Source organism: Lipotes vexillifer, unplaced genomic scaffold (assembly GCF_000442215.2).
Source record: "Lipotes vexillifer unplaced genomic scaffold, Lipotes_vexillifer_v1.1 scaffold1126, whole genome shotgun sequence".
NCBI classification, from domain to species: Eukaryota; Metazoa; Chordata; class Mammalia; order Artiodactyla; family Lipotidae; genus Lipotes; species Lipotes vexillifer.
Genome location: NW_006781401.1, coordinates 871321 through 882423, shown reverse-complemented (window position 1 = coordinate 882423; position 11103 = coordinate 871321). Strand labels below are relative to the sequence as shown.

General features: G+C 56.8%; 1 protein-coding gene across 1 annotated transcript in view; it reads right to left on the bottom strand.

The window, feature by feature from the left end:
- Positions 1 to 3673: 3673 nt before the first annotated feature.
- The window catches only part of RIN3 (Ras and Rab interactor 3), an 87260-nt gene continuing 79830 nt past the window's right edge, over positions 3674 to 11103 (bottom strand). Inside the window, exons 10-11 of the mRNA XM_007454730.1 lie at positions 6734 to 6897; positions 3674 to 4014 (exon numbers count right to left, since the gene is read on the bottom strand). Of these exons, the coding sequence (XP_007454792.1) occupies positions 3694 to 4014; positions 6734 to 6897 (485 nt within the window). The 3' untranslated portion in view covers positions 3674 to 3693. The remainder of the gene's footprint in view (positions 4015 to 6733; positions 6898 to 11103) is intronic.

Below are 11103 nucleotides of genomic sequence, written 5' to 3'. Positions count from 1 at the left end.
CCCCCCCCCCCCCCCCCCGCCCAGATGACCCTGCAGAGCAGGAGGTGGCCAGTTCCTGGATTCCGGCCATCTGAGTGCACACACAGCGACCGCATCTGCAACCGCATCTGCAGACGGGTGCCGTGCCTTCCAGATACAGCCTCAGCCGCCAAGTGGGGATGACAGGCTGGTCTGTGGCTGGGGGAGGGAGGCGTCTCCACTGCACCCAGAGGACCCTCCCCTCCTCCCTCTGTCCCTCCTCCCACTCAGGGCCTCTGCTCTTCTCTGCCCACCTCCCTTGCAGGCCCGTCCCTTGTCCCCCAGCAGAAACTTGCTCATACTAGGGAGACCTGGATTCAACACATTAAGGTGTTGTGAGGCCATCGTGGGCCAGGTGTCTGCAGGCGCAGTTTGGGACTTCTCACGATGGGCAGGGCTTTGCACCCAGCTGTCGCTGGTAGGCCCTGGGGACGGAAGAGCAGCAGGGCCTGGGCATGCCCTGGTCTCTGCAGAAGCCCTCGTAGCTTCTCCCAGCACCGCTGGCTCCAGTCTCAGCCTCAGGGACTGGAGGGGGCCAGTAAAAGCGGAGGGAAGGAGGGAGCCAGGCGGCCAAGGGGAGAGGGGACAAACGCTGGGAGGACACACAGTCGAGCCCATCCTACCTCCCAACCTGTGGCCCCATCACCCTTGGACACAATGACACCCTGCTCAGGGCCTGTGGAGAAACCAGGCCGCTTCACTTGCATCTTGGGCCCCTGGATCAGGTCAGCCCTGCGATGCTCACCATGGCCTCAGGCAAGTTCACCCAGAGCGGGCCTGGTGGGCGAGGCTCATCTGACTTTGGTTTTCTACCAACAGGTCACTTGGGATGCTGCACCGGGTAGAAAAGAGAACCCTGAATTTGGGGGTAGGATAGCCCTGAGTTCAAACCTCACTTTGGCCTCTAACCAGCTGTGTGACCTTGGGCAGGTCATCCCTTGTTATGGGCCGAGTTGTGATCCCTCTAAGTTCATGTGTTGAAGCCCTAACCTCTAGCATCTCAGAATGTGACTGTGTCTGGAGACGGGGCCTTAAAGGGTTAATTAAGGTAGCATGAGGTTATATGGCTGCACCCTAATCCAATAGGACCTGTGTTCTCAGAAGAGGAGACCAGGGCTGCTCAGGCCCAGAGAAAAGGCTGTGTGAGGACACAGTGGGAAGGCAGCCATCTGCAAGCCAAGGAGAAACCAGCCCTGATCTGCGACTTCCAGCCTCCAGAACTGTGAGAAAATAAATGCCTGTTGTCTAAGCTGCCCCATCAGTGGTATTTTGTTAAGGCCGCCCAAGTAGACTAACTAATTGTCCCCCTTCCTTTGAGCCTCTGCGTCCTCACCCATTAAATACCTCCCACAAGGGGCTGGTGTGTGGATTAAATAAAATCACACAGGGCAGCCACTAACCAGTGCCAGGCACCCCCGTGAGGGCTCAGTACATGCGAGGGTGTTTCTGCGCCCTGAATCTGGCCCCCGCACCTCCCCGGGGGGAGAAGCCATCCAGAAGACAGGGGTCCAGGTACCCCCACCCCTCCTGCTCTCTGGCCTCTCCTGATGGGAAAGGCCCCAGGACGGTGGGCCCGGCACATACGCTTGTGCACATACATGCATGCACACACACACACACACACACACACACACACACATGCATGCACACACACACGTGTTCTTACAATGGTCCCCGGTCCAGCTCATTGGCTGGACAGAAGACTCCCAGGGCTGGGCTGGTGTCCGATCCACCCTCTGAACTCCAACCCCACCCCAAGTTTGGGCCCCACTCGGCCAAGAGGGTGCCTGGGTAAATGGACCCGCCTCTGATGTTCCCCACCAGCCTCAGGCCTAGTGGGAGGCGGTGGGCACTTTGCCGTACAGCTGTGGGCACGAGGCTGTATGGCCAGCTCAGCTCAGGGCTGCAGGGAGCATTGGAAGCTCAGGAAGGCAACAGTGTCTGCACTGGGTGGTGGGTAGGGGGATGGGGAAGGAAAGGGCAACCTGGGATCAGAGCCGGCCACCCTCAGCTTCTGATCTGAGGGTAGCCTCAGATCAGAAGCTGTTTGCCTGTTTTGTCATGTCTGTTATACCGAGCCCCGGCCTGGAAAGTCCTCCAGGGCTGGCCCGCTGCATCCTGGAGCAATCCCTGCATCTCACACAGGGCTGGCCTGGAGCCAGAGTTCGACAGATGTTTGTTGACTGGCTTAACGAGCTGGTTGCTGCCCAGGGGTATAATCCAGGCGAGTCCAGCCGACCTGCCCTGGGCGCACCGCTCACTGCTGTTCACACTGGGGGTCCACGTGAGCTTCGTCTGTTTTGTTCTCTGCTGTTTCCCAGGGCCTAGAAGAGTGCTGACATTTAACAGGCACTCAGCAAACACATATTTTAATCAATGCTGAGGACACAGACATGAAGGGTCCAAATTTGGTGGAGAAAGCAGAAATATCAACAGACAAATGCAATTTGATGAGCTATCTCTTGTGAGAGAGATGATTCGAGGGGGCTGGGGGCCATAGACAGGGACTGTATGGCCAGCCTAGGAAGTCAGAGAAGGCCGACTTCCTGCAGAGGGACGAGACGGGCTTTGAAGGATAAAGAGAGTTTGACCACACAAAGACTATATGGAATGGTATTCCCGGGCTAGGTGGCAGAGGCAGGAATGATGGGAACCGTGGGTGGGAGGAGACAGGAGATGACCAGGCTGAGGGGCAGACAGGGCTGAGAGTATGCTGCAGATTCTGTCAAAACATAGGGCCCTCGGTGGAAAGGAGGTGGTCTTCTGTACTCCACCTGGGAAGGGGATTAGGCTGTTAACGGGGGGCCTGGCTGGCTGAGCAGAGCTCTAGCCCAGGAAAAGGAGACGCCTTTTCAAAAGGGCTTTTATTAAACACTCCCCACACGGTGCCTCTTGCCACAGGTGCCACAGCCCTGGGGTGCCCCCCAAGGCAACGGCCCTGTCAATGTCCCCCGTGGCCGAGGCTGCGCTCACCCACGTAGCCACGGAGCTGGCTTCACTTGGAGGTCCCAGTGCACGTCTGGCTGCTCCTGGAGGGGCTTGGGAACTGCGATGGGGCTGTGGGTGCTGAGAGCCCAGTGCAGGCTCTTACGCAGGGATCGGGGGAGGGCTGTCTCCTCACACACCCTGAGATGCTCCTGAGATGCTGGGAGGGTCCAGAGCATCCCAGCTCCATCCTGTGGGAAGAGGGGCGTGGGAGCAGCTGGGGCCAGGCCACCCTTCCTGAGGACAGTCCTGGGGAAACGGGAAGCCCTCCCCTGGAAAGACTGAGGATCGGATGGGCATGGGGGGCAGGGGCAGAGGGACTGGCCTGAGGGGCTGTGTGTGAACAGGGGCCGGACTTGGACTCTGCTTCAGGGGCCTGGAGAGTCCCTTCTCTCTCCGAGCCCGTTTCCCTTTCTGCCTAATGAAGAACGTGCCTCTAGGGGGCTATGACTCTCCTTCGGGAAGCATGTTGGGGGCCACTTATCACGTTGCTTAAGTGCCACGTTGGTCTACGCGCACTCAGTGGGTTGCGAGCACGTGTGACGTGTGGGCATCCCTGCTGGGAGAGTGTGTGCGTGCGTGTGTGGGTGTGGCTGAGTGTGAGTGTGTGGGGTGAGGGTGCGGGCTGGGTCTTCTGACGGCTTCTCCACCTGGGTGAACACTGCCTTTGGAGGGGCTGCAGCCCCAGCCTCACAGGAAGTTGGGCTCCCGCACCACGAGGCAGGGCGGGCCCCCGCTGCCCCCACCACCGTCCAGGGGCCGGTATATGAAGTGGAAGTCGCGCTTGGGCTCGCTCCGCAGCAGGTAGCCCTTGATGCGGTGCGGCAGCGCCTCGTCGGCCAGCTGGAAGCAGCGCCCGTCCACCAGCACGAAGAGTCGGTGGTCCTGGGGCTGCACCACCTCGAACTTCTCTGCGCACTGAGCGCACAGCGCCTCGGCCAACGTGTCCGCCCGCGACGCCAGCGTCCGCGACTGCTGCTCGGGCTCCAGGTACGACACGCAGATGAAGTCCTACGGGGCGAGATGCAGGGGGCGTGGGTCACCAGCGTCGGGTCTCACCCCCGTCCCGATGCTGGGAGCTTGGACAGGAGTGAGGAGCTGCGCGGTCTTGAACAAGTCCTTTGTCCTCTCTGTACCCCAAGGGTCCTCTCTGTAGAGAGCGGATGGATGGCAGGAGGGGTCGTGAGGCTGGCAGTCGGGGCACCTGCAGCTGACCCTGCTGTCTGATCTCAGGCAAGGGCCTTCCCTCTCTGAGCCTCAGCTCCAGCTCTCGATGGGGCCGACCATTCCAGGGCAGTCGGTCGGCTTGCAGTCTCGGCAATGAGTGAGAGCGCCCGCCCCCTGGTGGCCAGTCCACGGGCTCGCCATCATTTATTCATCTGTCACTCACCTTCTCATCTCTTCCTCCCTGAGCCCCTCTTCCTCCCAGGCGCTACGCTGGGCACGCAGGGCAGCATAAATAAAACCAGAGGTTCAGACCCACCCCCAGCATCCATGGCTCAGCTGGGGCAGCTAAGGCAGGTAGCACCGTTCAGGCCTTAGGGCTGGAAGAGCCTGGGGGTGAGAAGCGTGGTGTTCCGAGCGGGGAGCAGGCAGGCGGGGAAGGGCAGCGGAGAAGACTTAGGGGAAAGGGACTGGGGAGCTGGGCCTGAAGGATGGGGGCTTTAGGACAGGTGGAGGAGCTGCACCTCATAAGCTACGTGGGCAAGGGTGAGGCGATGCCTGCGAGGCTGGGGATGGGAGCATTCGCACAGAACAGCACACTCACACCTTCCTCCACCAGAGATGGCGGGAGTCCCTGCCTGGCTTTGAATCTGCTCCCACTGTGTGACCTACACCTCTCTGAGTCTCCATTTCCTCAGCTGTCAACTGGGGATAAAACCAGTCCTTACTCCGTGGCTGTGAGGAAGCACATAAAACTAGCTCAGAGCCTGGAAGAGTCCCCCTTCCCCTGAGGACCCAGAGGACGGGTAGCAAGTGGTGTGTGCAGGGCTGCCCCCTCGTGGAGAGATGGTGACAGCACAGCCGTCTCCTGAGAAGAGGAGGGGGACCATGAGGGCGATGACCGCTTCCGAATGGTGGTAATTACGGCTGCAGAGTAGTGAGTCCATGGGAAGGGCAGGCTCTGTGTCAAGAGTCTTTCTTCCGGGAGAGGAAAGCCCACCCACTTCCTTGGGTCTCAGTGGCTGCCTGTGCTCTCCTTGTCCCCCGTTAGGCCTCCCAGGGGCCCTTTACACCTGATGACTGTCAAGCTCTGGGCTTTCACTCCCAGGGGAGGGATTTAGGGCATGGGGTGCAGAGGAGGCAGCGGCGGAGGAGGAAGAGGGTGGTGACCTCCCCACACCCCAGAAAGAGTGCTGAGAAGACTCCTCATCCCAAGCCTCTTCCTGAGCTTCGCCTCCCTAAGCGGGAGGCACTGATGCTCTGCCTGGCTCAGCACTGGGAATCCACAGGGTGGAAGCAAGAAGTAAGGAATGCCTGGGTCAGGCTTGGACCGAGAGTGTCCATATTCCAAGAGCTGGTGGAGGGACAGCTGTCCCAGGAGGCGGTGGGGAGTGGTGGTGTGCTGGAGCTGGCACTTGCCAACTCATGCTGGCTCATACCCGCTTCCCACCTCCAAGTTCAGTGATGCCAAGTTAGTAGCTTGAAATCAGCCATGGTGGGAGCATTTATACCATGGAAATCGAAAGAAGCTGAGATCAGAGGGGGTTTTTTTTTCCCCCTCCCCAGAGAACCAGTTACTAAACATTATCAAGACACCATTGATTAGAGGAGAGGGGACATCAGCTTGGCCGCCTAAAACAGGTACTGGGGAGGCAGCGCTCAAAGAGTCCAGAGTCCCCCTGTGCCGACAGGAAAACTGAGTCCCAGAGAGGGCAGACACTGCTCGGGGTCACACAGCAAGCTAGTACAGAGCTGGGTCCATACCTTGAGCCTCTTGCCTCCCAGGCCTGGGCTCTGCTGGTTACAGAAGGGCCATCTGGAAAGCCAGGCGTGGGGTTCAGGTCCAGTGAGCTCTGGGCGCCGGGTGAGTCCGTAGAGCTATTTACAGCTCTGGATTGCAGCCTGGCTCACCGTCCTAACTCTGGCCATTCTGCACGCACCCCAGTCTCACTCTGTCCCAGGCCCTGGGCTTGGGACCCCTAAGACACGTGAGCAATGGGCCCTGCTCTCTCAGGGTGATAGCTTCATACACAGATGGTTACAATACAGTGTATATGTGCTGGAAAGGGCGAAGGAGCAGCAGGAGGCACAGAGGAGGGCATCTAACCCAGGCCATAGGGGATGAGGGGCAGGAATGGAAATGGGTGGGAAGCACAGGTGGGAATGGGCCCTCGTGGGCTTCTCACCGGGACGACTTACTGTTCACATCTCCAGCCCTAACAGCCTGCTGGGACATCACAGGTGCTAAGGAAGAGTGGATAAATGTCCCATATCCCTACCATGTTTGCCCACCGAGGCCTGCTGATACTTTTGTAATCTCCACCCCTTAACTTCCACTCCCATCCCCCAACCGCCACTGGGCTGGGCACACGCTGGCAGGCGAGAGCCGGTGTCTTTGCCTCCCACGTGAACGCCCCTAGGGGCTGGGCTGGCTGGCCGGAGCAGCCAGTCGGCGTCAGGCTTGTTAGCCGGCGGGCAGTAGGGATGGTCTGGGGCAAGGTCCGCCAGCCCCCTCCCACCCTCTGTCCCAGGCGTCCCCCCTCCCACCCTCTGTCCCAGGCATCACCTGCACGGAGGAGCGGGAGGCCCGGGCCTTGTTGAGCGTGCGCCGGCGCTCCCAGCGGTGGATGGAGTCCTGCACCTCCACGCTCAGCTGCCGGGTCACCGTGATCTTGTCGTAGTTCTTGATGTGCTCCAGGGCCCCGTAGGTGGTGGTCAGATAGTAGGAACCTGCGGGGGGAAAGCGTGTGGAGGCTGAGCCAGGACCGCCTCCGCCCACCCGCAAAGGGAGGGGGCTGGTCCCAGCTCGGCCCGCCCCGCCCACCTCTCTAAGCCCCGCCCATCGCCGCTGCAAGGAGGTGCCTGCCGCCCCGTTGGTCACCGGCCCAAGTTCAGCTCCGTGCCCACCGCAGCCTCACAAGCTTCCTCAAGTCCAACCCTGATCTGTACGGCCCTGATCAAAGCTCGTTCCTTTTGGGACGTAACTCTTGCTTGTATTTAAGTGATGTTTTAAAATGAGTGTTTAGTTTTACAATGATGAGCTTTACAATGTAAAGATACACAAGAACCACGGATGTCTTTAGGGTGGGGAAAGGGGTGCCTTGGAGACATGGGTGGGTGGGAGACTCCTCATTGTATGTGTCATATATACCCTATTTTAAAAAACGACTTAAAAACATGTGGAGAAAATTTTAATTATGGTCATACTATCACACACTCTTTTTTAAAGATTTAAGGAAAGTAAAAACTTTGATTCGTTTATTTCTCCATTTCTTTTTACCTTAAGTTAATTCACACATATTCCTAATACCTAATGTTTCCTAATTTAAGCTTTGAAATACTTCAGACTACAACATTTACATGAAGTTTTAAGATAAAAGATAATAATTTGCACAGATGCTTACAAGTTTACTCTCCTTGGCTTGTTGGAGGCTTTGGTTAAAATGTTTGAAAAGCACTAGCCTTGTTTCACCCCTCACTCTAGAGGGGGCAGGGTGACTTGGCCAAGGTCTTGCAGTGCTTTCCTGGGCCTCCTTCCCACTCACCAAGCCTCTCCCCAGCCCTTTGGGTACCAGGGCAATGAGTTTTGACATGAGGCCCATCTGCTAGCGAGCCACCCAAATCCCATCTTCTCTTTCTTCCTAATTAACTGAACTCTACTTTTGTGAGGTAAAGCAGCACTCAACTGAAAATGCTCATTTCCTAGATTCTCTTGTAGTTCAGGGTACAGGGCAGGAGACCCCGTTCTGGCTACTTAGATGTAAGTGGAAGTCTCTGAGTGGCGCTTCCAGGAAAGCCTTTTGCAAGGGACAGACTCAGTTACTGTATCCCTTCTGGTTTTTGCCTGTCCCCCTTCCTCTTTTCTGGAACACAGAGGTGAGGCTGGAGGCACAGCAGCTGTTTGTGATCAGAGGTGATAGGCACAAAGACAAAAGTTCACATCCTAAAGAGCAATGGAAAGAGCTGGGTCTATGATTTCCTGATGGTGGGGCTAAAAACTGCCATCATTATCAGCTGCTTACCCCAGGACTTCTTGATGCAAGAGACAAACCAGTCCTTCACTCTGATTTAAACCATTATTAGTTATATTGTGAATTATTTGCAGCCCAGAGCATTCCTAACTGCTCCATTGGATGAAGCTGTCTACGTATTCCTACAAATTTCACAACCAGTTTGGGAAAAGTTCATACGCTGACTGGGGTGGGCGGGGGATGAGATAAAGGGGTTTATTGCCACAGGATCACTCGCCCTTTCATGGCAGTGTAGGAAGAAGACAGTTTTTGCAATAGGTATATCCAGGCCAACATGGAACTTGGCTTGGTGTCCCTTATCAGAGAAGGGCCAGCAGACCTCTCATGGGTCTCCTTTTCCAGCCCAGCTCAAAGCCTGGGTATGCAAGAAGCCTTCCTTGGTGCCTCCAGCCCTTGCTGGCAGAGAGCCCTGTCCTCTAGTTGGCATTCCCCCATGGTCCTGTTTCCCATCGTGATCACATCCCCCTGGCTGGGAAGGGAGGAGCTGAGTGCAAGTGTGCTGACTGCGAATGGTCAGTTTTGGAGTCAGAGAGCAGGGTTTAGGTCTCAGCCTTCAGCAGAGAGCCCTGTGCTCTCAGGTGAGTTAGTGTCCTCTATGCTTCCATTTCCTCATCTGTAAAATCCATAATGTTGTGGAAGGTAAATGAGATGAATACACATAAAGTGCAGTGCTCAGTAACATGTGAGTATTGCACGGTGACTAGGTGACCTAAGGGAGCTGCTCCGGAGGTTCCCCACCCTCTTGGGCAAAGGGGAGGAACTCTAAGCCCTGCCAGTGCACTCCTGCCTGCTCGAGCCTTGCTTTTTTTTTTACAGCCTCCTGGCTCTCCCAGTAGACTTCCCTTGGACTTGGGGGTTCTGCAGTTCCTGCCATGACCACTAGGTGGCAGGCAACTCCTCGCACTGTGAGTTTTGGAGTCGAGTGTTCTCTACAGGGAGAGGGTGCTGTCCATTGACGGGAAAACCTCATTGCCTCTCTTAAGAGATTACTAGCCCAGGATGGCCAGCTGTCAGCCAGGGTGCAGACGGGATGTGGGTAAAGGAATCTATGAGGGTGCTTCTGGAGAGGTTTGTATTTTGAGCTGGCTCCAGCCAGGTGCCCAGCAGCTGCCTGGGTCTCCCATGTGCCCTGTAATTGCCCAGAGTGGTGGGAGCTGCAGAGAGAGGGGGGAGAAAGGGGTCAGGGCCCCATCAGCCCAGTGTTCAGGTCCTCTCTCCTTCTTACAGGAAGTCCCTGATCGCTCACTCTCCAGAAGCCTGCTGCGAAAAAGTGGGACCCAGTCACAATCTTTGCCAAATTCCAGCACGTGGAACCAGCTGAAAGAATGTGACGGTCTTGCAGGCTTTTTGGTGAATGCAGATCTGTTTGTTCAGACTGTGAAACACAAGAAGGCAGAGGCCCGCTCCATCTCTCATCCTTCCCCCAGCTGCCTCTGCAGAAGGTGCCCAGATGGTCTGAAAACCCCAAATCTAGCCCAATGCCTTCCCTTTTCCAAGCCAGAGAGGTTAAGTGACTTGCCCAAGGTCTCCAGCTGATCAGAGGCAGAACTGGGACCAAATCCAGCCTCCAAACTGCTCTTTTTTCTACACCCTGTGTTAGTTCTCCTCTTAGGATGAACAGGGACTCCCCAGGGGCCTGCCCTTGTCCCGGGCATGTCTGACTCTGCAGAGCACCACGGGCGGGGACTGGCCAGCAGGGGCTCTGCTCCTCCCCACCCCGCCGCCTCCCAGGCAAGCCCCTCTTTTCACTGCACCTCAGAGGCTTTGGTGACGGAGCACCCTGTGGGCCACCACCCAGCAAAGACAGGAGGGTGAAGCTGGGGAAACTCAGGAACACTGGCTGCCTGGCGCTCCGTGCTCCTGCTCTTGGGCCCAGATATGTCTAGATGGAGGTCTACCAGCTGGCAGACTTGGGTGGAAGCCCCTGCCCATGCTGGAGACCCCCAAGTCATCTTTCTGTCGGAGTCCAACACCTGTGAGGCTGGGCTGTCCTGGCTGCTGTGACCTCCCACCCTGGCTATGGGCGTAGGAAGAGAGAGAGGCACCCATGCCACACAGCCCACCTCCTGGTGTGGGCAGCATGGTCCTCAGAGCTGCCCTGGGCAGGGTCTGCTGGGAGGGGTGGTACGTGGTGGCATGCGAGGCTCTGCCCTGCCATCTTTTCTTCCAGCAAACATCCCATAGATCCCTTAGAAATTTCCCCACAGGTCCAGAGGTGGGGCGGGGGCTCTGACCTTAAGTCTAAAAGGGGCAGACTGCAGGGTATTCAGGCAGCTTTGGGTCAGAAAGTGTGAAATATTTAAGATCTTTATGTATTCATTTGTACTTGGCTTGCCTCAAAAATACTTAATGTAGTCCTATACATAAAATAGATAGGCGACAAGGATTTACTGTGTAGCACAGGGGACTATATTCAATATCTTGTAATAAGCTATAATGGAAAATAATCTGAAAAACATATATGTATAACTGAATCACTGTGCTGTACACCTGAAACCAACACAGTCTTGTAAATCCACCACACTTCAATTTAAAAAAATATTTAATGTACCCCCGAACAGACTAGCTCTGCTGCTCGCAGGACCTCAGCTTTCCCACCCGAACCCCCTGTGGGTCTCAGGAACAGGAAGAAGGATCGCAGGAGGCTGTGGCAGGGTTGGGGTCGGGGGGCTTCAGGTCCATAAGGAGAGGGTAGTCGGGCCAAGGATGTCCCCGTCCCGTCCCTGTTCGCCACTGCACCTGGCCTGGAGTCCTGTCTGGCAGCAAGGATGCAGGCTGTGGGCGGAACAGGAGCCACGGCGGCCATGGCAGGGCTGACCACTGCTAGAGAGCCGGCCAGTGCTGAGATCAAGTGCAGAGCCCCACTGCCTCGCTCCATCCTTCCACCCACCAAAGGGCTCTTTCC